This window comes from Rhinolophus sinicus, linkage group LG05 (assembly GCF_036562045.2).
Source record: "Rhinolophus sinicus isolate RSC01 linkage group LG05, ASM3656204v1, whole genome shotgun sequence".
NCBI lineage: Eukaryota > Metazoa > Chordata > Mammalia > Chiroptera > Rhinolophidae > Rhinolophus > Rhinolophus sinicus.
In genome coordinates this window covers 52,547,534-52,574,507 of record NC_133755.1, presented here as the reverse complement: position 1 = coordinate 52,574,507, position 26,974 = coordinate 52,547,534, and the positions used below count along the sequence as shown (strand labels likewise).

Genomic DNA, 26,974 nt, shown 5'->3' with positions numbered 1-26,974 from the left:
CTCCCCTAACCAATTCCGAGGTGGGGTTGGGTGGGAAGGAACCAGGGCTAGAGGCCACTGCCCGTTTTCTCCACCTCTAAGTGGGGATTGGATTTGTCATGGGGACATGTGCTCCTTGATGGCACCCTCAAGGTCGAGATTCGGAGCCTGGCTGCAGCCACTTCCAGCGCCCCTGGTTCCCTAGGGATGCCCAGAGGGAACCGACCCATGTAGTCTCCGTGGAGACCACGTATGTGACCCGAGGTCACCAAGTGCACAACACAGGCGGCAGCCCACGAGGCCACTTACGGACGGTGGCGCATATCCCAGGAGTAGTGCAGCGCGCCTTCCCACTTCCGATCCCACAGAACTGCCCACCCCAGGATTTGCCCTGAATGGGGAGGCCCAGTCCAGAGTGGTAGGGCTAGGGTGGAGGGGTTCCACTCACGGGTGGGCAGCAGAGGCCACAACCCGAGGTGCCGGAGCAGGGAGAGTGTACAGGGAAGACCGAACTCAGGAAGAGTGCAGCCCGAGCGGTCCCTGCACCCCCAGGGCGGCGCTGCGGACCCCTCCCCCATCGAAACCACCTTCAGAGGAAAACGTGGGGTCCCGGCGCAGCCGCTTCTGGTGGCATCTGCCGCTCCCCAGCTCGCAGGAGAGCCCGCCCCGGAGGAGGGGCCGGCTCCGCCCCACCTCCTCACTGCCTCCCTCCCTCTTCCCTTCCCTTCCTCGGGCCGCGCGCCCCCTCCTCCCTCCTCCTCCTCCATCCTTCCCCCACCCGGTTTGTGGGCCCCTCCCGCTGCGACTGACTGGGAGGCTTGGCCGCCCCCGCCCCGAGAGGGAGGCGGGGGCGCAAGCCGCGGCGGCCACCCGAGGCTGCAGAGGGGAACGAGATCCGAGGCCCCGAGGCGGCCCTGCATCTGGACCAGGCACGCGGGGGCTGCCTCTGCACCCCAGCCGAGGGCCGCCGGGCCTGGCCTCGCCGCGGGGTGGAGGAGGTAAGGGCGAGTCACGGGCGCGCTGTGGGACCGCTCCTGGAGAGAGGAGGCAGGGAGGACCCCAGCCGCTGTCTCCTCCTCCGCCGCCGCTGCTACAACCCTCTGGAGGCCTGAAGGCTGCCAGACCAGGCCAGGCCAGAGGCAAAGAAAGGGTTAATTTAAGAAATTAAAATCAGAACAATTTGAGACCAGGCTTCCCATCCCCCTCCCCCTCTCGCCAGTCGCTCCCCGAGCCAGGTTGGGGGGCGGGGCGGGGCGGGCTCCAGACCTCTGGGGCTGTGGACCTTGGAGAACAGGGGCCAGAGGGAGGGAGGAGGAGGAGCACCCTCAAACCCCAGCCCCCCCCACCTGCTTCTGAAAGGTGGGGGAGGGGCTTGGTCTTGAGGCCTGGCTAGGCACCTGTGCGGGTGTCTGAGGGTGGGTGGGTTTGGGTGTCTGTGTGCGTGCCGGTGTGCACGTGTGATGCTCTGGAGGTGTGCATGTGTGTGCCCGCATGTTTCTGTCTCCTCATATCCCCGGTGCCGCTGCCGGTGACTGTTCCCACAGTGATCTGGATGCGTGTGCCCCACTGCATTGCTTTGCATGTGAGTGTGTGACACGCTGCCCGTGTGCTCTTTACATAGTCTGCTGTGAGTAGGAGTAGGGCCTGCTCTCTCCTTAGGTTGAGTCTGCAGCGAGGGGCCCAGATGGTTTTCTGGGTGTGGGATCCAGGTGCTGGAGCCATGTGTGTGTGACCTTGGGAGGTGTGTGCATTCGCAGGAGCTGGAGATGAGAGGGAGCTTAGAACAGAAAGGGCAGTGTCAGGACTGCCAGGAAGCAGACGACTGAACGCATTGACTCCTGTGGGTCTTCACCAAGCTGGAGTGACTACTCTGGGAAGTACACATGGCAGGACCACAGCCTCAGGTGTGGAGAGCCAGTGCCCCGCCTTCTTGGGGGATTCAGAGGGATTTAGAGAGTCAGGGGGACTTCCTTTATTCCCCATCCACAGGGACACCTCCTGCAACCTCCCCTTCCTTAGAATACCTCTCCCACCTGCTGGCAGATGTCTCCTGAAAGCACTGAGCTTAGAGCTTCATTTCTTTGGTCTATGAAGACACCATTAACATTCAAACCTTTCTCCCCCATTTCTGTAATTGCTACCTATTCTGCTCCTTTCCTGCATGTAGATTTTATATGAAAGGAGGGAGAAAGTGCTGTTGGGCCCAGACAGCCAGTGGGAGGGAGAGGAGATGCCAGTGGCATGGTGGGGATTTGGGGGTAAGGGGGACGACCATAAAAACCAAGCTCTGCTAACTTCTCAGTTTTGTCTGATCTTCATTTAACAGAGAAAGGGACAGGGAAGGGGAATTTGTTGATACCCACACACTTGTTCCTAGATTTAGGGATGCCTAGCTTGTTTTTGTGTTTGGAATATTTGTAGCAGGAAGGTCGCCAGGGTTATTGAAAGGTTATTGCCATTCTGCCTTTGAATTCCCTGGACTTCCCTACCTCTCTGGTAGCATACCACACCCTTTATTTATTCATTCAACAAATATTTATTGATTGCTACTATGGGCCAACCTGTAAATATTCTAGTATTGGTGTGACATTCCACTCCCTGAGAAGGAACATAGTGTTGGGACACTATGAGCATGAATTTCAAAGTCAAGTAGCACTGGCTTTGAAATTAGCTTGTCATTGTTTCAGCTATTCACTGGTGTGTAACAAACCTCCCCAGAATAGAGGGGCTTAAAACGGTAGTGATTTATTACTTCCCATGATCTGTGGGTTGGTGTGACTGTGGCTGTGGGCTGCCTTGGCACCTCTCAGCTTCATTGAGAGACGGACTGGAAAGGAACACCAAGATGGCCTTTCATCCTTTAGGGTCTCTCTATACATGGCATCTATCTAATCATGCAGTTGTCTAGCCCAAGATTTTACATGGCAGCTGGATCCCAAGAAGAAGGATTCTAAGAGGATAAGCCCTAAGGTACAACTGCTTATCAAATCTCTGCCTGATTCAGGCTTGGTAATATCTTATTGGCCAAGCAAATCATGTGGCCAAGCATTGAGTCAATGTGGCAGGGGACCCCATAAGAGCAAGAATAGTGGGAGGCATGGCTCACTGGTGGCCACCAAAGCAACAGTGTTACAGTCTCTTATTGGCCTTGGGAAAGTGATTTGGCCACTCTGAGCCTCAACCTCCTCATCCTAACGTGGAGAGGATACCACTTACTTGGCAGCCCTGTTGTGAGAATTAAATGAGAAGTGTAATGTCTGACCAGAATCATTAGTAGGTAAATGTTCATTTTATCAGACTGCAACCACCATAAAAGCATGACTGTCTTACTCATGTTTGTGTCCCCATTGCCTGGTACAGGCCTTGTGTTTGACATCTTTTTGATGGGTGGATATAATAGAATGAAGCAGACAAGTCCTAAGCCTTGGAGCTCTGCTAGAACAATGGTGTCATGAAGACACAGCAAGTCCTTACCTCCCAGTGGGCAATGAGCAGAGCCAGGAAGGACTTGTTATTCAAAGCAATTCTTGGATTGATTTAATTGTAACCAAATTCACCCGGTTCCATGACGATGAATAGTGGAAGTCACTTTGGTTACGTAAAGCAATCAATTCATCTGTTATTCAGTGTGATTCCTCTAAGAATACACTAATGTCAAGAGATCCAAGATGATGGAGTAGGTGAACACTGTGCTTGCGTTCTTAGGTGAACACATTAAGATTACAACTAAATTATAGAACAATCAACTTGGAGAACCATCTGAAGTCTAGCCAAACAGAAGTCCTATAACCAAAAATATAAAGAAGCTACGTCGAGACTGGTAGGAGGGGCAGATATGCGGAACAGGCCCCACACCTGCATGTGGCAGTTGAGAATCAGGAGGGATATCTCAGCCGCCTTGGTTCCCCCTGGAGGAGCGAGGGACCCCAACCCTCCACACCAGGCTCTCCAGCCTGGACTACTGGTGCCGAGAATAGGAGCCCCACAACATCTGGCTGTGAAAAATGGTGGGGATTTTGACTGTTCGGGTGGGACAGAGGCTGTGGGAAACCCAGAGGTCCTTTTAACAGCCCGTACACAGACTCACTCAATCGCAGGCACTCACCTTGGGCTCTAGCAGAGGGACAGTTACTCGGTGCCTCAGAGATATACAGGGAAGCAGACTGAGGTGTGTGGCTTTGTAGGTAGAACTGGGGGACAGTCAGCATTTTCCCAGTGAGGGGTCCACCTTTCGTGCAGCTGGCAGTCAGGTGCCATCTTTCCTGTGTTGAACCTGCCCTCTCTAGCCAAATTGGAATCTGATTGGTCTGGTGAACTCTGGGGCTCCGTCCTGCTGACTCACTGGGACCCCGCCCCACCCAACTCTCACACTGCTCCAGAGACACTTTCTCTTGGAGCAGCCAACCTTGCCTGCCTGCATTGCATTGTTTTTTGGAAAACTATCAGAGTTCGGCAGGCTGCAGGTGGGTGGTGACTGCTCTAAGACTTTTGCTGAGTAGCTCCAGGCTCAGCACTGACACCAAACCCTAATTTACATTAACCTGGTGACCACAATTCTTCCCACTCTTGTGACTCCCTGAGACCCTGCCTCACCCAATTCAAATATTGCATGAGGTGTTATTAGTGGCTGAAGCTTAAGGGAGCCAGCATGTGGCAGCAGGCCTTGGGGTGCCCTGGCTTTTTGCGGAGCTACCCCAGACACAATACTGGTGGCAGCTGTTCTCAATTTGCAGCGTGCCCTCTCCCACATGCCTCCAGGGTTATCACAGGCAGCAAACAACTGTGGATCACTTTGTAGTTCCTACCCGGTAGCCCCCAGCCAACACAGGCAGTGGCTGACCTAGCCCTGTACTGGAACCCCTCCCAAAAGGCCATAGAACCAACATACTTGAAGGTTGGTTCAAACCACAGCCCAGTTAAATCACCACCCAGTTAGCTCCACAAGCAGCACACACAAAGAGCAGTCTCAACAGGCACCAGAGCCCCCTGGGTTGAATCCCACTCTGGGGTAGGCCTCCCACACAGCAGCCTGTAAGCTGTAGATGTCGCTAAACCCCACAGCCTGACTAGTCAGCCTGAAGGTCAACATCCCTCACTGACATGCCAATAGCAACCAAGGCTCTACTATAACAGGAGGGAACACACAACCCACACAAGGGACACTCCTGGAGCACCTGCCTCAGGTGACCAAGGAGACTGTGCTACTGGGCCCCATTGGACACCTACCTGGCCAAGACTGGGAGATATAGCAGATCTACCTAATACACAGAAACAAACACATAAAGGCAGCCAAAATGTGCACAAAGAAATGTGTCCTAAATGAAAAAAACAGGAGAAAACTCCAGAAAAAGAACTAAACGAAATGGAGACAAGCAACTAACCCGAGACAGAGTTCAAAATAATGGTTATAAGGATGCTCAAGGAACTTAGTGAGAACTTCAACAAAGAGATAGCAAGCATAAAAAAGGACACCCTCATAGAAACCATAAAAAAGAACCAGTCAGAGGTGAAGAATATAATAACTGAAATGAAGAATGCACTAGAAGGCATCACCAGCAGACTAGATGGAGCAGAGGATCGAATCAGCGATTTGGAAGACAAGGTAACATAAAATACCCAATCAGAACAGCTAAAAGAAAAAAGAATCCAAAAAAATGAGGATAATTTAAGAGACCTCTGGGACAACATCAAGTGTAACAACATTCGCATCATAGAGGCACCAGAAGGAGAAGAGAGAAAGTAAGATTGAGAACCTATTTGAAGAAATAATGACTGAAAAATTTCCTAACCTGGCAAAGGATTCAAAGCTGGTAGAGTCAGAGATGCCAGTTAGAAACTGTATCAATGGTCCAGATAGAAGAAGATAGTAGATCTGGAGCAGTGGCTATAGGAAAAGCAAGACATAGAGTCAAATATTTAGAAGACAGTATTGACAAAAACTCAGCAACTGATGAGATCTGAGGGGGACTTTGAGAATTCAGCAATGCCTTGGGGGCTGCATGCAGGGTGCTGAGTAGATAATGAAGATGTTGGTCAAGATGAGAAACATGAGAAAGCAGGTCTCCTGGTGAGTACTGTGGTATAGTGAATTCACTATTACTATATTACACTGAGCCACCTACATTGAAATATCCATTTCATCCTCTCCGTCCCTACTCATTGCTTCTAAGAAGCACTTAAAAAGAAAAGAAAAAAAGAATCGCTATAAATTTCAGGTCTAAGGCATTGAATTATCCGTGCCTAGGGCTAGTGGAAGTGATGGTGTAAGTTAGAATTAAGTTATTTCTAAGAAGCATTTAAATATCTTCGGGTGTCTTTCATTTTAACTACTGCTTCTGGATTCTCCCATGCTGCCTTCTCCCCTTCACAGTTGAATTTGTGTCCATTCACTGTCTCTACTCACATCCTTACCCCACTCTCTCCTCAACCCACATTAGCCAGGCTCATCACAGCAACCCTCTCTAAAGTCACCAGTGGACCTTTTTTTTCCACCTCTGCTCTGACTCGTCAACTCCTGTAATTTCCACTGTTAAATAAACTATTGCCTGTTCCTTCCCTGACATCTTCCCCTCCCTAACGTTTCCCACCAGAATTCCCATTTCTGCTGCTGGTTCTTAGAAACGTCTTGATTCTTCTCCCTCCTCTGCCTCTCTGAGGGTCTACCTTTGCCCCCTGCTCTCCTCTCTCTGTACCTTCTCCCTGGTCCTGCTCATCACTTTTGTTTTTATGTTCTAATTGCCAAAACTGTATTTTTGGCTCCATATTGCAAACTATATACTGAATATCTCGACTTCCAAGGCCCACTGGAACCTCAAACTCATGGAATCTACAGCCAAACTCATTCTCTCCCCAAAACCTGCCCTCCTCTTCCCTCTTTACTGAACCACAGCGCCAGCTACCTAGATGCTCCAAACCCAAACCTCAGCCTGGTCCTTGACTCTTCCTTTTTGTATCTTTCACAGTCATTCTGTCACCACGCCTTCTCCACTCTCTTCTTTAATTATTCCCATATCCATTCATCTCCTCATTTGCACTCCTGCTACATTGGCTAACAATTTCTACTTCCGATGTTCCAACAACCTTCTTCCTGTAGTCCATTCTCTAAACTGTACCTGATTAAGTCCTTGCTATTCCATCATTCCACAACCAACCCCAATTCCTCAAGCTAAGTTAATTGTAGAATCCTGTGCCAGCCTCTTGCCTAGCATTTATTTCATGGCTGTATCATCCAAAATCTTAGTCTGCCCCAGGAGATCCCAAGCTTCTTGAAGGCAAGGGTTGGATATTGTTGGTCTGTGTGTGTCCTCAATATACCTAGCACAACACCTGGCATAGTTCATAGTACCTACAGAGCGGGTACTCAGTAAATGTACACTGAATGAATCCATGTTTGAATAGAGCTTAGGAGAGAATTGTAGATTAGAAATACAGATTTGCAAGAGTGTCAGTTAGGACGTTTGATTACAATGACAGAAATCCAACCCAAACTATTTTAAGCAAAAAAAGATATGTACCAATTCATATAACTGGAAAGAAGGGGGTTAAGTGGATCTTGGGCATAACTGTACCCAAGTTCTCAAAAATGGAGTGAGGACTCTCTCTCTAGCTCTTGGCTCAGCTTTACTCTGAGTGTTGCCACGTTTTCCCCCCGACCATGTATGAGTTTTCTCACTGTGGTGGGTGAGGGTTACACAAGGCCATAGACACTTTATCATCCTAGCACGTGATCTTGGGGAGACAAGAGGACCCCTTAATATTTCATATAAATTCCCAGTGAAAGACTCTGTTGGCTCAGCCTGAGGAATGTATCCATCCCTGGGTCAATCATTATCTAAGAAGATGGGGTCTATGGTTGGCCAGGCCTGGATCATGTGTCCACCCTATTAGGATTGGCAGCCCTGTCAGAACCACACGGAGTAGGGAGTGGTAGCTCACCAAGGAAAAGACAAGATACTGATATTACTAAAAAGGTGAAGACGACTTGGTAAGCAGATAATAATGTGTACTGTAGAAATTCTCAGTGACCACGTGGTAGTGAAAGCCATGAAAATGCAAGATTATCTGTGTTTCTGGCAGAGTCAACATGTGAGAATGTGAGAGTAAACAGGAACCAGAGAAGACACACATCTTGAGATGGTTAGTCTTGTTTGAGGAGATGAGGCTCACATACCTGAAAGCCTTAAAAAAAAAAAAAAAAAAAAAAAAAAGGCTAATGTCTCTGATTGGTTCTCCTACCCAAAGAAAACCTTGAACTGGACTTATCGAAAGTAAACTTGAGAGAGGCATCTTAGACGGGGGAAGGAGCATAACAGGTCCCAGGGATACTGAGGAGGCAGGGCTAGGCTGAAAAAGGAGGCAGGTGTTAGGGCTGCAGAGGTTGCTGATTTGGGAAGACTAGAATACAAAGGAAATTCTTCAACTGTTCTGTCATGGTGCACATAGTACAGGATTGTGATGGAATCTGAACAGACAATACTTCTGTTTTTCTTTTACTTCCTTTCCCTCCTTCCCCTGCCTCCATCACCTTCTTGCCTGCATTCAGGCAAAGCTTCATACTCATGCTGAGGAGGTGTGGACATTTAGGCAAAAACATTCCTAAGAATCTTTCATAGTCATTCCTCAGCTCCAGCAAATGGAGGGAAACTCTGGGGCTGGCCTCAGGTGAAGAGCCACCTGGACCTACAAGCCCCTTCCTACCTCTACCTTGCGCACACACAGGCTTGCACTCCCAATCTTTCCCTGTCCCCTGCTCAAGCAGGGTACTATGCAAGCACAGGGTATATGGGGAGGGGAGGAAGGCCCTGAAATGTGCCCCCACCAGCACTAGCTGGGATGAACAGGCACACACAAGTGCCCTGACACCAGGCTGCCACACATTAGAGAAGAACCCTGTTCCTCAACAGTGTGTGTGTGTGTGTGTGTGTGTGTGTGTGTGTGTGTGTACTGAATTCTATTTGTAATATTCCTGGTCACTTTGCCAACGTCTTCAGTTGTATCTATAGTTATTAGTCTATTCAGGTTTTCTATTTTTTCTTGAGTCAATTTTGATAATTTATATTTTCCTAGAAAAGCATTCAGTTCACCCAGATTTTCAAAATTTGGGCCAAGAGTTGTACCTAGGAGCAGTTCAGTAATTTGAAAAACAACCTCTGTGGGTTATATCCCTTTTTTCACGATAGTGTTATGTATTTGTTTTCTGTCTTTCTTTTTTTCTCTTTGCATTTATCAGAGGGTTATTTATTTTGTTGGTCTTTTCAGAAAACCATCTTTTGGATTTACCTCCCAAGGCTACTTTTGGGGTTTTAATATAGCTAGAGGAAGGTAATGTTAAAACAATTAAAAAATATTAGTGTCTTTAAAAAGGAAATTTAAGTCCCTGTCTTATACAGACTAAGGTATTTTGGGGTGGAATAATCTGATATCTAGGATTTGCTCAAAATTAGCCATTGGTGGGGGTGGGAGAAGTGTGACGCAAGGTAGCAATATATAGATGAAAGAAAATTGGCTATAAGTTGATAACAGTTGAAACTGGAAGACAGGTTACATAGAATTCATCATCGTATTCTATTTTTGAATATGTATGAAAATGTCCATAACAAAAAAATGGTGGTTGTTTTTTTAATCCTTGTCTCACCACACATACCAAAAATTTCTAGATGGATCAAAACTCCAATGTATAAAAGAAAACCACACAGCTTGAGGTATTTGCATGCTACCAACACTCAGGGGTCCCAGGTCCATAGCATGGTTCTCCTGCTAGGCCAGCTGGTGAGGACGAGGTTCCTGCTCCCCATTGGCTGCTCTGGTTCTGCTGTTTCAGAGCTGCCCTAGTCCTTTGTGCTCTGTGGCCTGAGGACCATTGAGGAGTCCCCTCCCATTGGTGCAGGCTTGGTGGGTGGGGAACTTTAGGGCCTTTGTTTTCCAGGTTTGCTTTTTTTCTTTTTTTTTCCTGGCAATACAATTCCCTTAATCATTAGGAAGCTTTCAGTCAATTTGCATTCAGTCATCCCCAGAGCTATTAACCAAACTAGAGACCTCACTGGAAGTTATAATTCTTGAATGGAGTCCCTGGTGATGGTATTGGGGAAGGAGGAGGGGTTGTCTCTTAGCAACAGGCCTTGGTGCTCTGCACATCCCAGGAGCCCACAGTTCTGCCACAGGGCAATTCAAACCCTACTCTAGGGTGGGAGGCAGTGTTCATTTGCCCCTTCCCACTCAAGTTGCCTCCCAGTGGGAGGCTGCTTATAATGGAAGCAATGGTTGCCTCTGCCAAGCTGGGGTGCACAGCAGGAGGGGTTCAGGAGGGTCTGAGGAGTCAATAGCCTCCCAGGCTCCAAGCTTGTCTCCCTCTGTGTTTCCAGCCTCCCTGTCTTTGCTTGAGCTGACTTTAGCTAGAAGCAGAGAACTGCCTCTTAATTATCTGACTCTCAGCCATATTGGATTACTGGCCTCAGGCAGAAAGAGCTTCTCTGAGCAAAGCAGCATTTTCTTCCTTTCTGCTTTCAGATGGGTCCCTTTCAGCCAGAGTGTGTCTGTTTCTTCTTGGACCTTACTGAAGCACTGGGAAAGGTCCTACCCCAACATCATGACATTTTTCTACAAGTCCCCTCAAGCTCCAGCCTTGGTAGGAACATCACCTGAGTTCCAGAGGCGGTGGGAGCGTTTATTCAGCTGCTTTGTTGCTGTGCAGCAGGGTTCACAAACTTCTGAGTGGGGAAATTGGTACTATCTTACTCCCCACCTCAGGTCAGCTGATTCCTTCGTATGGGCTGTTGCTTTTTAAAAACTCCATTTCTGATTCTAATTTCTGGGTTAGGACTGGTGCAAGTAACAGACCCAACTCCAACTGGCTTAAACAAAGAAGGGACTTGATTGGCTCACAGAATTGAACACACCAGGATCTCAAGCAGTGTCTGTGAGGATTCTGTCTTTCTCCACCTCAGTTCTTTGTGTTGGCTTCATTCCCAGGTGCTTCCTCCCAAAGATAGCCCTCGCACCTCTGGCCCTCCCCATCAGCTTAGAAACCTGAGCCCGCAGAGAATGCTTTCCCCCAGGAATTCCAGAGAAGTCCTGGAGAAATGACTCATTGACTCAATGAGAAAAGATTCATTGACTCAACTTGGGTGTTCTGTGCCAGGACTCTGATCTGCCAGGCCTGTCTCACATTCTTACCCCTGGAGCCAGGGGTGGACCATCAAACCACACCCAGACCATGTGGACTGAGAAAGTTGGGAAGGAAGAATGGTTCCCCAGGGTCAATGTAGGGCGCTGTTTTCAGGAGGAGGACTAGGTCCTGAGCTAGCAAAACGGAACAGACATCCACCCGTACTACCATGTGGAAATGCAAAAGCAAACGGAACTCAAGAGTAGGTTGGGACGGAGAGGCAAAGCTGAAACGCAATGGCTTAAAGGTGAGTTAACCTGTGCTGGTGAATCAGACTTGCTGGGGAGCATGAAGGCAGATCTCCCATCAGGCGATAGGAAGATTAGGAAGGCAGCCAGAAGAGGAGGTCAGAGAACCCAAGTGGGGCAATAGCCTATGCAGACGGAGGGGTCAGGAGTATCAGCCAAGGGACCGAGTGGGTGAAGACCCTTGAGACAACTGAATTGTCTGACTAGCAGGTTAGGAAGAGGACTGCAGTGAGGAATGGGGTAGAGATCCCACAAGGCAGGGGAAGGGTGACCGGAAGCCAGAGATGAGGGGGAATGGGCAGCAGGATTGGCCAAGACCAGGGGCGGGATTCCAGGAAAGGGTGGTGGCTTGTGCCAGAAGGGGCCTAGGGAGGACAAATATTGTGGCCTTTGGAGCAAAGAGCAGGGCAGGGGCACTTACTAGAGACCAATCTAGCAAAGAAGTCTGAGAAAAGAACCTAGGTGCCTAGAGTGGCTGGGATGGGTATGGTACAGAAGCAATGACAGGAACAAACAGTGAGACACACAGAGGTATCATCTGGTGAGGTGACATCTTGGTCACTGCCACATGCTACCAATAGTCCAGGCTGTCTTATGGTTTGCATGACATGGAAATAAACATCTTCTTTTAAGGATATATATATAAATTTTTTTGAGACGTAATATACATATAGTGAAGTACATATAGTACACTAACTAATCTTAAGTATACAGCTTGATTGTTTACATATGTATACACCTGTATAACCACCACTCATATCGAGGTATAGAACATTTTCAGCACCCCTCCTGCCCCTTCCCTGTCCACAGAGCCACCAGGGGTAACCTCTGTTCTAACTTTGTCATCTTCAATTTAGTCTGTTCTTGGACTCCACATATATGGAAATCTTGCAGTGTGCACTGTAAACTGGCTTCTTTCATGTAACATAACATTGAGTGGATTCATCCATGTTGTTGCATGTACCAATGGTTTCTTTTCTTCCTGCTGGGTAATATTCCTTTATGAATATATCACAGTTTAGTCATTTTACAGATGATGGGCACTTAGATTATGCCCAGGTTGGAACTATTACAAATAAGACTAATGTCTTTTTATTTTCTTAAAGCATTCTCATTCTTTCTCACTTGTTTATGGACAGGCCCTCGCACAGGAACCACAGCATGGGCCAGCCCTTCTCTGGGAGGTCAGGCCATCGGTCTCCCCTCACCCCTCTCTTCTGGACACTGTTTTCTGGGGAAGTCAATTACCTCACGGGTGGGGGAATACGGGGTGGGAGGAGGGGGAACAGGGATACCCCCTCCAAAGACTTACTCTTTCTCTTCTAGCCTCCTGGCCCCTGGCTGCAGGCACCCTGAGCCTTCCTGATCCTGCAGGGGGGCTCACCCACAGCGCCCCATGAGTGCACCCGGTTGACTGGCGGGGGCGGCCGCGGTGGAGCCCGGGCGCCGCGGGGGCGGCGGGGCCATGGCCTCGCTGGACCTGCCTTACCGCTGCCCCCGCTGCGGGGAGCACAAGCGCTTCCGGAGCCTGTCGTCCCTGCGCGCGCACCTGGAGTACAGCCACACGTATGAGACGCTCTACATTCTCTCCAAGACCAACAGCATCTGCGACGGCGCCGCCGCTGCGGCCGCAGCCGCCGCAGCCTCAGGCTTCCCGCTGGCGCCGGAGCCCGCCGCCCTGCTGGCCGTGCCCGGCGCCCGGCGCGAGGTCTTCGAGAGCACGTCCTTCCAGGGCAAGGAGCAGGCGGCCGGGCCATCGTCCGCCACTCCCCACCTGCTGCACCACCACCACCACCACGCGCCGCTCGCCCACTTCCCCAGCGACCTGGTGCCCGCCAGCCTGCCCTGCGAGGAGCTGGCCGAGCCGGGCCTCGTGCCCGCTGCCGCCGCGCGCTACGCGCTGCGCGAGATCGAGATCCCGCTGGGGGAGCTGTTCGCCCGCAAGTCCGTGGCCTCCTCGGCCTGCTCGACGCCGCCGCCTGGCCCTGGCCCAGGGCCTTGCCCCGGGCCCGCGTCCGCCTCACCTGCATCCCCCTCGCCCGCCGATGTGGCTTACGAGGAGGGCCTGGCGCGCCTCAAGATCCGTGCGCTGGAGAAGCTGGAGGTGGACCGGCGGCTGGAGCGCCTGAGTGAGGAGGTGGAGCAGAAGATCGCGGGCCAGGTGGGCCGGCTGCAGGCCGAGCTGGAGCGCAAGGCGGCGGAGCTGGAGACTGCGAGGCAGGAGAGCGCGCGCCTGGGGCGAGAGAAGGAGGAGCTGGAGGAGCGTGCGTCTGAGCTCTCCCGCCAGGTGGACGTGAGCGTGGAGCTGCTGGCCTCGCTCAAGCAGGACCTGGTGCACAAGGAACAGGAGCTGAGCCGCAAGCAGCAGTGAGTGGCTCACAGGGCCCTGTGGATGGGTGTGCCTGCGAATGTACCTGAGTGGGTGACTCTGTGTCTCTGTGCCCTGGCCACCACCCTGTGTGGCTATGAGTGTGTCTGTGTCTGCGGCCAGGGCTCATGGGATCCGTGGCCAAGAACATACAATAGTGGGTTATGTGGGGCCAAGAGTCTCATGACAGTGTGTTTAAGACCGTGAGTCCAAGGCAGTATGACCGTTCGCCTGCCTGTAAAGACTGTTTCTCTTCTCTATTCTGGCAGGCAAGCCCAGCTCACATTATGGGACCAGATCTTCTTTTCTTTTGCCCACTTAAAGACATAGCTCAATTCTCCCCTCTCCCTTTGCACTCATCAGATTTTCCCTATCTACTGTATCATTCCCAAAAGCATATAAACATAAGCTCTTTTCTTCCGTTGGACATAGCCCTACCTCACCCCTGAGCTACTGCCCCTTTTCTCTCCCTCTTACAGAACAACCCTCCAGTTCATCGTCCTGGTCTCCAATTCCTTTCCCCACATTCTCTCTGATCAGGTGTCCACCTCCACCACTGTCCTTCATGTCACCAACAACCTTCATGTTACCAAGGCGAAGCCATCATCTTACTTGGCCCATGAGCATCATTTGACACAACTGATCCTGGAAATGCTTTCTTCACTTGGCTTCCAGGATACTCTCCCGGGATCTCCTTCTATCTTTTGTCTGCTTCTTCTCAGTCTTTTTTGCTGGCTTCTCCTTATTTTGCTGGTCCTTAAATGTAGAATTATGAAATATATAGATGTCATTTATCTGTCCCCACAGAGATACAAGCTCCATGGGGGCAGGACTTTTTCCCCTGCTTTGTTCACTGCTCCGTCCCCAATACCTAGGACAGTGCCTGGCTGAGAAGGTGCTCAGTGCTGAGTGGATGCATGAACAACTGAATGTATTTGGGAGTAAATACTCTTGTGACTCCTAAGTGTGCTGTGTGTACGTGCAACTCCTGGAGGTTGGTGCTACTGGAGGGATGCTTCTCCATCTGAGAACGCTTCTCAAAATGTGTATGTGTGTTTGTGTTGGTGGAACTGTGCCTGTCTCAGAATGTGTGTGCCTGTGAATGGACATATGAGTAGAGGTACATCAGTGTGGGGCTGTGTATTGGGCTATGTGTGCGTACGTAGCTATGTGACTGTGTGCCTGTGTTTCTGGAGGAGGGAGGTGGCTGTGAGTGACTGAGTATGCCTATGAGTATTTCTGTGGGGAGCAGGATGTCTGGTTTTGTGTTTGGAGCTGGATGGGTGGGGTGTGAGTGTTTGCCTTGGAGTGTATGCTGGCATTTCTGTATGTGCCATCATGTGGGGCAGTGTACCTGGGACTGTTCTGCATGTACCCGTGTAATCATCAGCAGATACCGTGAGTAACTGCCCATGTCACTCCCCACTGGCCAGGGCCTCCTCCAGAGGGTGGGCGGGTAGCGAGGCCAAGGCACTGGGGTAAGAGACTGCTCCGGGCCCAGGGAGGTGGTGCAGATCGATCAGTTCCTGAAGGAGACGGCGGCACGGGAGGCCAGCGCCAAGCTGCGGCTACAGCAATTCATTGAGGAGCTCCTGGAGCGGGCTGATCGCGCCGAACGGCAACTCCAGGTCATCAGCAGCAGCTGTGGCAGCACACCAAGCGCCAGCCTGGGCCGTGGAGCTGGGGGAAGTGGTGCTGGGCCTGGGACCCGGGCACCAGGCAGATTGGTGAGTTCCTGCCTGCCTTCCCTCCACCCGCACACCGGGCCCCCACAAACTCCCCTCACATGTGGCCTGACATCCCCCCGTAATGCTCCATGCTTCCCCTCCTTTGTCTCTCCCCCATGAGCAGACTCCAGGAGGGGACTGAAGTAGGTGTCTAGGCACAGAGAGGCCCCTCTGATTGGGCAGAAGTGCAGGCCCCAAGGCTGTCATGAGGTGTGATTCGTGGGCCCATCTTTGCCCATCCCTGTAAATGAGAGCCCAGGAGCCATAAGCCGGGTCTGGGGTGCTGGGTGGCTGTGGAGAGGAGGCCTGGTGAGCCTGCCTCTATGGGCTGTCTGTCTGTCTATTTGTCCATCTTTCCCAACTGTTTTCCTTCTTCTCTCTCCTCTCTTCTCTCCTTCTTGTACCCTGTTTTTCCTGCTCCTTCTCATCCTCTTGCCTCCTCTGCCCCACCCCCATTCCTTTCCCTCCTGCTCTGGGGGCCCACAGCGAGAACACCATGCAGGCCCGGCCATGCCTAGCACATACGCGGTGTCACGGCATGGCTCCTCTCCCAGCACAGGGTAAGCCTTGGGCCTGGCCCGCCCCACGCAGCCCACCCTCACCCTGGAAGATCCACTGGCCCACTGGATGGCTGACCTGTCTGGGGGCTTGGCTCCTCCTTCCCCCATCCTCCTTGGGTCACCTCTGTCTGCCTTTCCACACTCATAGGGGGCTCTTGAAAAGTTCGGTGGGTGGACGTCCCTTTGCTGGTGGTAGGGGCAGTGTGGGGAGTTCGGGTGAGCCTGTTCGCTGACCCTTCTCACTCCTTACTATCTGGGCCACCCCACCCCAGGGCCTCTAGCCGTGTCCCAGCTGCATCCCAGAGCTCAGGCTGCTATGACAGTGACAGTCTGGAGTTGCCCCGGCCAGAAGAAGGGGCCCCAGAGGACAGTGGTCCTGGGGGCTTGGGCACACGGGCCCAGGCTGCCAACGGTGGCTCAGAGCGAGCCCAGCCCCCTCGAAGTTCAGGCCTGCGGCGCCAGGCGATCCAGAACTGGCAACGCCGACCCCGCCGACACAGCACAGAGGGGGAGGAAGGTGACGTCTCAGATGTGGGCTCCCGAACCACTGAGTCAGAGGCTGAGGGCCCCTCGGACACCCCCCGCCCTGGGCCTGCTATGGCTGGGCCATTGAGCAGCTGCCGGCTCTCAGGTGAGTCCTGGGAGGGTGGGCAGAGAGGCCAGGCTTTTCCATGGTGCTGGCCCTCTCAGGGGACAAGGGCTGAGGCAGTACCCCTCCTGGGCTCCTGCACCTCCTTTTCCCTTGCCCCAGGCTCCCCATGACAAACTCCCTCCCACAGTGCCCTGCAAGCCCGGGCAGGAATTCGTGCGACAGTACTGCAGCACAGGGCTCTCAGGTCGGGTATTACACAGGATGCCACATCTAAGGGGGTCCGTTTATATGTGGGCTCATTGACATTTACAGGAGAGTAGCTGAATGTTGTTGACTCCAGACTCTGAACCCCCGGGAGCCACTGGGGAGAGCACCATCTCACATATGCACAAGACCATACACATGTGGATGGGTCAGGGTCAGAATGTGAAAGGGTTCAGGTCGGGGTTATATGGCTACGCCCGTGACTGCTCTGGGAAGCCTCTCGCCCGCCTTCTGCTCACAGAGACCCGGTCTATGTCCATCCATCCCCTAGCCCTCCAAACCCTTTTCTTCTCCAAACTTGACTCGGTTGCCTTATCTAGGGGATGACGTTGGAGTATATGATAATATGTGATCTTAAGACTTCACTTGAGGAAAGGCCACCTTTTTCTAATTCGCAAAATTAGGAATGGGGGTGAAAGCCAGGAGGGGGAAGCAGAGGCCCCATGTCCTTCCTCCCAAGGCTGGTCCCTTGGCATGGGTCTCTCGAGCCCCTACCTCCTGAACCTTACCTCAGTTCCCCATCCTAATGCTGGCCCTTTGACCCTCGACACTTGACTTCCTGGTGTTGTGCAGCCCGCTCTGAGGGAGGCAGCGCCCGGGGTCGGCGAGCAGAGAGGGGCAGCCCCTCACGCTCCAACGAGGTCATCAGCCCAGAGATCCTCAAGATGCGAGCTGCCCTGTTCTGTATCTTCACCTACCTGGACACACGCACATTGCTGCATGCCGCCGAGGTCTGCCGGGACTGGCGCTTCGTGGCCCGCCACCCTGCCGTCTGGACACGGGTGCTGCTCGAGAACGCCCGTGTCTGTTCCAAGGTGCCTGTCCCTGCCCGCTGCCCCTGCCCTCCCACTCAGCCCTGCTGTGAACTCACCTTCCCGTCCCCAGCGTCTGGCTCCTCCAGGCGTGGTCTTTGCAACCCTTACAATACCCCAGCTCCTGCTTGGTCCCTGAAATGCTCTCAGGAGGCCTCCTGTCCTACAGCTGGTCCACCTCCAGCCAGCCGAGCTCAACCCTTCAGCCCCAGGTAACCCCTCTCTCCCTGCAGTTCCTGGCAATGCTGGCTCAGTGGTGCACCCAGGCCCACTCGCTGACACTGCAGAACCTGAAACCCCGGCAGCGGGGCAAGAAGGAGAGCAAGGAGGAGTATGCCCGGAGCACCCGGTGAGGCCACGGTGGGTGGTTGGGTGGGTAGGGGGTGCCCCTGGGGAGGCTTCCCAGAGGAGGAGGTGGCCACAAGCAGCTCCCTGACCTCTCGGCCATCCCCAGGGGCTGCCTGGAAGCAGGGCTGGAGTCCCTGCTGAAGGCTGCAGGGGGCAACCTGTTGATCCTGCGCATTTCCCACTGTCCCAACATCCTCACTGACCGTTCGCTCTGGCTGGCCAGCTGCTACTGCCGCGCCCTGCAGGCCGTCACCTACAGGTGGGTCCACCGCACCAGAGCAAGTCCCATGCCTTGCTCTGCAGGCAAAGGGACTCAGACTCTGTGGCCCCAGAGAAGGGAGCAGAGGGCCACCAGGGTGGGTTGCCCCAGCTTTGTCATTTCAACAGGAGTGCCACGGACCCGGTGGGCCACGAGGTCATTTGGGCCCTGGGCGCTGGCTGCAGAGAGATTGTCTCCCTCCAGGTGGCACCACTTCATCCCTGGTGAGCCCTGGCAGGGGTGGGCAAGGGGCAGAGTTGGGCAGGGTCTGGGACTATGGACTGAGCAGATGTGGGCCCACTCCATCAGTTGGTTGGGGAGACAGGTTTGCATTATCAATCTGTATTTAGGCATTAGGAGCAGGGCTTAAAATCAGACCTGAGGTCATGCCCTGGCTTACTAGCAGTGTGATTCTGGGCAACCCAGTCATGCCTCACTTTCAACACCTGCAAAGTAAAGGTGAAGTGATCTGTCGACCTTATTAGGACTGTTGCTGGCTCAAATGAGTGTGTCCATAAAACCTGCAGGGCCCACAGTGAGTGCTGAGTAGACGCAGACAGGTCGGTTTGGCATATGAAAGGCAGGGCAGGGCTGGTCAGCCTATAAAGTACAAAAGAGCTGGTTATTAGCAAATCAAGGGTGTGAGGTCATTCATGGCTCTTCAAATGTGTTGGGCTTTTCTGCTCCCTGCACCTTGCCCTGCAAGCTCTCTCTCCAAGTGTCAGCTCCTCCCAGATCCTCCAGTGTCTCTTCACTAACACCCTGGTCCAATTTGTCGCTGCTCCCCTGCCTGCATTCCTTCTGCGCCTGTCCCGACCCCTGCTGTAGTCCGTTCTGCAACCACTTCTCTGTATTCTAGTCTCCAGTAGACTCACGGTTCTCAGGTAGTGGCTGCAAATGTCTGTTTCCACATCCCTGGTACCAAGCGCGCAGCAGACACTACAGCGACATCTGTGGCCTGGGCGAGTGTTGAGGGGTGAAGTGTTTAGGAAAATGGCAAGTTTGGTGTGAGTGTTGGGCAGAGCTGAGTGAGTGTGGAAAAGCAGGTTCTGGCAAGGTCAGGAAGGCCTGGCCTAAGGGGTTTAGTTTTTTGGTTATTTTTATTTTTATTTTTTATTGGGGAAGGGGAACAGGACTTTACTGGGTAACAGTGTGTACTTCCAGGACTTTTTTTCCAAGTCAAGTTGTCCTTTTAATCTTAGTTGTGGAGCTGAGCTGCGCCCTCCACAACTAAGACTGAAAGGACAACAACTTGAAGGGATTTAGATTTTTGCATTTTATCTAGAAAGTGCTGGAAAGCAATTGGGGGTTTTACGTCTTAAAGAACTGGATTGATTACATCGGGTGGATGACATTCTTTGTCCTCCCTTCGTCCCTCTGTCCACTCTTTGAGGGCAGGGACCATGTCAGTATTGTCACTACTATGTCCCCAGGCTCTTGCTCAGTTACCCTTGGCTCTAGTAGACACTTAGAACCATGAATGAGTGAGACAATGTAGGAAGGACTGGCTCACCGTCAGCAGCTTGGAGGATGAATTGGCAGGGAGACGAGTTATAATCCAGATGAATATTGATGGTGGTCTGAACTGTGGGTTGAAGACTTATTCGGGAATCAGAATCCGCAGGTCTTGGCAAAGGTGAGACAGGAGGAGTCAGGCATGATCCCAGGTTTCAGACTTGAGCAGCTGGGTGGTTGGTGGAGCCCTTGCCAAGGCGACGCTGCAGGAAGGGTGGGCTTGGGGTGTCTAGCAACCGGTGGCTTCCCTGATGGCCCTTCCTGCCCCTCCCCCCCATTCTCCAGCCAGCAGCCCACACGCTTCAGTAACCGCTGCCTGCAGATGATTGGTCGCTGTTGGCCCCACCTCCGGGCCCTGGGAGTTGGGGGCGCCGGCTGTGGGGTGCAGGGCCTGGCATCACTCGGTGAGTCTTTCCGTGGGACTGAGATGGGGCTTAGTGGAAAGCAGGCCTGGGTGCAACACCGAAATCCCAGAGGGCCTGGGGCTGCAGTGTGGGTGGTGGCAGGAGCATCAGGGCGCTGGGCAGGAGGTGACCTGGGGAGTTTTCAGTAGGACCTCCCTTCTTCCTCCCTCTTCCTAGCGAGAAACTGCATGCGGCTGCAGGTCCTGGAGCTGGACCACGTGTCGGAGATCACCCAGGAGGTGGCGGCTGAGGTCTGCCGAGAAGGCCTGAAAGGACTGGAGATGCTGGTGCTCACGGCCACCCCTGTCACCCCCAAGGCCCTGCTTCATTTCAACAGTGAGCGATGGGGAATGCAGGGTTGGGGTACATGTGTCACCTCTAACCAGGCCTTGTCAGCGAGTAGCATAACCAGCTTCCTGTCACTCCTCCTCAGCCAGCATTAGCACGGGGGTCACACTGACCAGGGCTCTAGCCCTGGCTTTGCTCCCAGTGCCTTCTGAAACCAGTGTGGCATTCGAGGCCTGCCAGCATCTGGTCCAAATAGTTCAGTTCGATAGATACCTATTGCCCTGTGCTCTGCCCATCGTCTGCCCCCAGGTGAGCCTCTAGCCAAGGGCAGGGGCCAGAGAGTAGACGGGTTAAGAGCACAGGTTCCGGAGCTGGACTGACCTGGCTCTCAATTCTGACTCTACTGCATATTAGCTGTGTGACTTCGGGCAAGTTACTGAACTTCTTTGAGTTCTATAGCCCCATCTTCTAAGCTGGCTTTCTAGAATGACTGGGAGGATTAAATGAGATCATGTGTGTGAGCCTCCAAGGGCAGTTCTCAGGGGGAAGACGCCTCTCTTCCTGGTATAGACTCCAAATCATGCTTGTTCTGGCCCCACCTCCCTCCAGCCGCCCAGGCCACTCCCAGTCATCCCTCCACCTTCACTGAGTACGTGGGTGCCCAGCTTGGGCTGCTCACGCCCATCAGGTGAGACCGCCATCCAGGACCATTTGGCCCCTGGCCAAACCCCGTGTCCTGAGCCCTGAAGGTTCCTCGACCTCATTATCTCCAGCATCCTCTGCTTCCCTCGCCTTCAGCCTCCAGGACCTTCTCTTCTTTCCCTGACCGCATGGCAACATCCAGCCCCTTAAGGCCTATGCTCCCATTTTGTTTGCTCCCTGTCTCCCCTCCTCCATGCTCCAGCCGAGACCCATCAGCCTCATGTCAGCTGCTCTGTCCTTTTAATTCATTGCCGAGTGCTCAGGTCATAGCACAACTATCCCCTCTGCCAGGGAAGTTCCCAGAGCCCCTGCACACCTGCCTGTTGCCCACTAACCCTCCAGACTCTACCACAGCCTCTGCTATTCGACCTTCCTCCTCCCGTTGTCCTGTTGAACCCCTGAGTGGTGTGGGTCTTCTCTCCTCTTTATGCCTGACGCTCACTGGCTCTCAGTAGGTTGTGATTTTATTAGTGAGAGGAGAGGAGGCAGCCCCACTGCCCAGGCCAAACACGCGTCTCCACCTCACCCGCCTTTTCCTAGGCATTTGCCGGAACCTCAAGTCCATTGTGGTCCAGATTGGGATTGCCGATTATTTTAAAGAGCCCAGTAGTCCCGAGGCCCAGAAGCTGTTTGAGGACATGGTGACAAAACTCCAGGTGAGGAATTGGCTCTGAGGCCACCCAAGACCCCACGTGGCACCCCTTGGCTGGGGCTGGTGGGCTGAGTGTGTGATGGGAGGGCCCCAACTGTCTGGCCCTGAGGGGCACTAACCCAGGTGTGGTCTGCAGGCCCTGCGACGGCGGCCCGGCTTCTCTAAGATCCTGCACGTCAAGGTGGAAGGCGGCTGCTAACCCGGGTGGGGGGCGGCAGGGCCCCTGCCAGCCCCACACCAGGGCACTCTCTTTGGACCTCCAGAGGGACCCTGATTTGGACTAGACTTTCAGAGGCCTCGTGTTATCCCTGGCTTCCAGGGAGGGGTCGACAGTTTCCTGTCCTCCTCCTCCTGGGACAGTGGAGCAACAGGCTTGACCCTGGGCACTGCCTCTCCAGGGCAGGGGCTTGGACAGCAGCTGCCCCGGCCCTCACCACACCCCCAGCTGGAGCAGCCTTCTGGGCACAGCCAGCTAGGAGCTGAGTTACCACCAGCACCTGGTACCATTGCCCCAAGGATCTGCAATAACCACCCAGTGGCTCCTTGGCTGTTTAGGCTGCTTGGGCGGGCCTCGCCTTCCTGGGACCCAGCATCCCAGGCAGGGGCCCCTGCCAGACTCCAGGCCAGAGGGCACTCTGCAAGGCAGCTCAGACTTGGCACGGAGGGCTCTTGTCTCCACCCTGCCCTGTCCCAACCCTCTGTGGGGCACCCCCTTCAGACAACCCGCCTGGGCTCTGCGTCCACCTTCTCCAGGTTAACACAGACAGGCCTAGGGGTCTGGGCATGTGGTCAGTTCGAGATGGGAGGCAGGGGTACAGTGAGGTAGTGAGAGTGGGCTTGGAAGGGCAAAACATTCACCCAGAACTCCCCAGGACATCGAGGCCATCCTTCCCAAAGGGGGAAATTGCCAGGAAGAAAAAAAACTGTCTATTGCTGTAGAAAAGACAAGGCCCGTCCTCCCAGCCATCACATATCCAAACACACCAGAGCTCAATTCCAAGCTAAAATGTGCATGTTTCCATACCTATCAGTAATCCTGAGCCTCTGGTGGCACAAGCCCCCCCGCCCTGGGAAACCCTGTCACCTGTGAGAAGCTGTACCTGTCCTCAAGGAATGACCTCATCCAGGTGCTCGGGCAGGACTCTGATGGCCGTTGGGTCCCCAGGGCTCTGTGGGAGGGAGGGACTAGCCTGCCCTCTGTGCAGGGGCCTGGGGGAGAGGGGAGGAGGGCCGTTTGGCTTCCTCCCTCAGCTGGCTAGCTTGCTTGAAGATGTGGCCCAGGTAGGGAGCTAGGCCCGTGGGGACAAGAACGAGAAAGAACACCCTCATTGGATTTGTTCCCCTCCTGGGTCTTCACGGGCCCCCAGGCCGAAGGCTCTCCTGGGGGTGTTCTGCCTGCGGGCAGTCCTGGGGCCCCACCCAGAGCTGCTTGGCTTAGAAGCTATAGAAGCAAATAGGGGTTTTCACTGACCCTTGCACGGTGCCCACAGGACCAGGTCCCAGCACTAAGGCTCTAAAGACTCAGGTCTCCCCAGATTCCTCCTCGGAACTCCCAGTGGCTCAGAGGTCATAGGTCCTGCCAACCTTCGTTTGGAAAGTTCTTTCAGATGTTCACCTAGGTCCATCTTCGGGTTTCCTGCTCTCCTGCACAGGACTGCCTCTCAGCCCTAACCACTAGAGAGCTGGTCCTGACGGGCTGGGCTCATCTAGTTCCTTAGTCCTTTCCAGAAATCCAACTTTCGGCCACAACTACATCAAGACCCAGCCCAGCTACCCTGTGCTGAGTCCTCCAGAGCTCGGCCCGACTCAGCAGTGCACACAGTTTCCCCGGCTCCACACCCGGCCATGCGACTTTGCATTGTTGCTGACTTGCTCCCATGGCTTGTTCTGGCCCTGCTCTTTGCAGACCCCCAAATACCAAGGGTGTCATGTTGGCAACTCCCTGTCTGATCCTGCACAAAGCCCTGGCTGTGCGGTATTCCCACCCCAGAGCAGCCGGCTCCACTGACCCCGTCCCTAGCCCTGTCCCCAGGAGTCCCAGGAGGGAGAAGCACAACTTTTCTGGCCTGGAAGGGAAGTGGGGGTCCACTCAAGACCTGGCTGCCTTGGGTGCATCAGCCCTACCTTCCGACTGCATCCTCTGGAGCCCTCCTCCCTGACCCCAGGACCAGAGGGGCTGCCCTCCCCGTCTCTGGACAAAGCACAAAGGGATGCCCCGCATGGCCAGGTCCTGCCCTACCGAGGGGCTTGTTTCTGCCCCAGGAAACCTCCGTCCCCTGGGCAATTTTTCCCGTGGCGGTGCCTACCGGAATGCCCAGCATCGGCCCTGGGAGAGGAAGTCGGTGCATGGGCAGTGAGCTAGAGTGGGTGAGAGGTGGTGCTGAGAGGTGCTGAAATGACTGGTGCCGTATTAGCATCATGCACTCATTCCTTTGTGCAACGGCCCTGAGCACCACCAGCACAGTGGGCAGCAGTGAACAAGACCCCCTCTCCTGCTGGGGGGAAGTTTGCCTCTCACAGGTTTGGCTGTTTCCAGGAAACCCAGCAAGTGCCCCACCCTGTATTTTCCAGCCGAGTGTGGGAAGGATGTGTGGGAGTACACATTACACAGGTCCAAGCCTCCACCAAGGGGAACGCAATGGGGTCACAGCACGTCCCATGTCACACCTGCCCCTGGGGCTGATGGACGTGCGGCCTGGCCTTCATGCCTGCCCCAGGAACTGGCAGGTTGGCAGGCTCCCACCCCTACCAACTCCATGTACATTTTTGCCTCTCATGGGGATGAGGCTGTTTACTGAGGGTGGTAGCTTTTATAGGCTGGGGTGCTCCATTTGTTCCTTTTTTGGCAACAATCAGCTAGGGCTGAGGATGGGGAAAGGGATAGAGGGCCCTGCCATCCCAAGGAAGCACCTCATCCTTCACTCACCCAAAGGAGAGCCCTCCTCCGTCTCACACGTAATGATGCAAAGAATAATGTCAGAGAGCAAACCTGCTCCAGGGGTCCCCGGGATGTGTAGAGGTGCAATGGGTGGTAGCCCCTCCGTGTCCCTAACCTCGCCGTACCACACTGCCCAGCCCCAGCACCTGGGCCCATCGGTGTACCTGGCTCGAGTACTTCGTCATGTTTATTCGGGCTGCCTCACAGCCCCGGCAGGGAACAAAGGAGATGCTGTGTGTCTAGAACCCTGAGGGGGAGGGAGTGGGCTGCCCAGAACCATGGCTTTTCACTGGCCGGGAGAAACCACCTAACAGCCAAGGCAGCTCGTTTTCCTAGCCCCATGAGAATAGTTTAAGCCAGCCAGCCCCTTAGGAGTTGCTTCCAAAAAAAACCAAACCAAACAAAAGCCGCCTCCTTCCCCAAGGCCTGCTGCTCCAAGGGTTGGCTCCATGCTTTGCCTTTGGGTTCTGCCTGCCCCCCTGGTCCTGGTCTCTAGTCCTTTGGGCCCTATGTGGGGAGCTGCCCAGGCCCCAGTCCCTCTAAGGCGCTAAGTTGAAGACCTTTCCAGGGTGACTATTGGTGCCAAAGACCCAATTCCTAGAGGACTTGGGGATGGTTACAGGAAAGATGGTGTGTGGGTACAGGGCCCAAGTGCCCAGAGAAGTTAACTCAAACTGATGGATGAGTCCCAGCCTGTCAGTCCAATGTGTAACTTCCCTTCCCGGGGGCCTGGCACGTCTCTAGCCCTGCTGGCCATGCTTTCTCACCCAGCCTTGTCCCAGGTCTGCATTTCTGTATATATTGCTGTGTTACGTATGTATTTATTCCTGGATAAGTGTGTTCATCTGCAGTCTTGCCTGAGGATAAGTTGTGGGATTGGGTGACGATCAGAATACCAGGGCCGACTAAGGCAACCAGCTCCTACTCCCTTCCTAACCCCTTGGGACCCTGGCCAGTCCCAAGGCTGCCCTGACAATCAGGCAGGCTTCCCCACTGTGAGCCCAACGCTGGCATGGCCTGGGGGGCTTGGGCTCCCCAGCCTCAGCTCTGCCCTGGCAGGGGTCCTGCACTCAGGTACAGAGGCCTGAGGTGACCTAGGCCTGCCTTGTGGCTGGTGCCAGTAGGTTTGGCTCCCGTGGGCACTGCCAGTGGGGACTTCCACAGCTGACCCCCAGGCCCTGCCTTCCCCGCACAGCCAGGCCGCGACTGGCCTGAGCTGTGAGAGGCTAGCTTTCCCCACCCCAAGCACATCAGGCAGAGGGGTGGGGAGCACTTTTTGGTTTCGTTTCTGAAGTGGTGCCTGTACCTCCAGCCCCCAGGGGGCCTTCCCTGGCCCCACTTCTCTGCCCCACCCAGGCATCACCATCCCAGCACTTTGCTCCATGTCACCCATAGATGCCCTTTGCTGAATGTACCTGAGTGTGTATGTATTTGAAAAAGGACTCACATGGGCATCAGAGAATTTACGGCTTTGTATCCAATAAAAGATGGTGAAACTGGAAGAGCTGCCTCAGGGAGGTAACTGGTAAATGGTGCATTTGTCAGTCTGCACTGAGCCTTTCAGCAGCTAACATGCACCACGGCAGGAAGGAGGCGGATGACCTCAAGGGCACCAGCGGGCTAAATGAGGCCTGAGAAGACCTATCTCTGGACCACAGACACTGCCGGAGGGAGGCCAGGCAGCTTACTGCCCCCGCCAAGCTCCCTGAGTGTCTGCATGCGGGGAAGCCCTGGGATGCCATTTCTGACTCGCAGCCAGGAGAGGCCAGATTTAAGGGCGCCCTGGCACAAACAACAGGAGCAGCAGGCACTGTCCAACCCCTACCTGGCTTAGCCACCTCTTCAGGGGGCTCTGGCCAGCCAATCGGGCTTTGGCCCAGGGGACACCAAGTTGCCCATCATGGCCTACTTCCCCGTTTTACAAAATGAACTTGCTCCACCGATTTATTTAGGCCTTGAAATATTTAAAATCAGAAAAAAGAACAGGTGTTTAGGCTTAAACTGTGTGTGGCTCTAGCATCAAATAAGCAGATGAACGTTTATCCCCACAACTCGAGCCAGCTGTTCTTCATCCTCCAGGTACAACAGCTGAGGCTCAGAAAAATTAGTTTGCCCAAAGACCAAGTGAGGTGGGATGCCAGATTCCCACGTCTG

General features: G+C 53.8%; 1 protein-coding gene across 1 annotated transcript; it reads left to right on the top strand.

Moving 5' to 3' along the window:
- Positions 1 to 799: 799 nt before the first annotated feature.
- On the top strand, positions 800 to 26,322 carry FBXO41 (F-box protein 41). The gene is made up of 13 exons (XM_019712847.2): positions 800 to 977; positions 12,718 to 13,758; positions 15,261 to 15,486; positions 15,973 to 16,046; positions 16,319 to 16,677; positions 17,476 to 17,717; positions 17,948 to 18,063; positions 18,169 to 18,321; positions 18,450 to 18,545; positions 20,122 to 20,240; positions 20,418 to 20,576; positions 21,771 to 21,886; positions 22,019 to 26,322. The coding sequence occupies exons 2-13, from the start codon at positions 12,857 to 12,859 to the stop codon at positions 22,079 to 22,081; spliced, it is 2,625 nt and encodes an 874-aa protein (XP_019568406.2). The 5' UTR covers positions 800 to 977; positions 12,718 to 12,856; the 3' UTR covers positions 22,082 to 26,322.
- Positions 26,323 to 26,974: the final 652 nt, after the last annotated feature.

Excerpts from the sequence above, each read along its gene's own strand:
- FBXO41 (XM_019712847.2), top strand. The coding sequence starts at position 12,857 with ATGGCCTCGCTGGACCTGCCTTACCGCTGCCCCCGCTGCGGGGAGCAC. Across the intron at positions 16,047-16,318 it reads GGCTCCTCTCCCAGCACAGG|GGCCTCTAGCCGTGTCCCAG; the intron begins GTAAGCCTTGGG and ends ACCCCACCCCAG. Across the intron at positions 18,322-18,449 it reads CTGCAGGCCGTCACCTACAG|GAGTGCCACGGACCCGGTGG; the intron begins GTGGGTCCACCG and ends TCATTTCAACAG.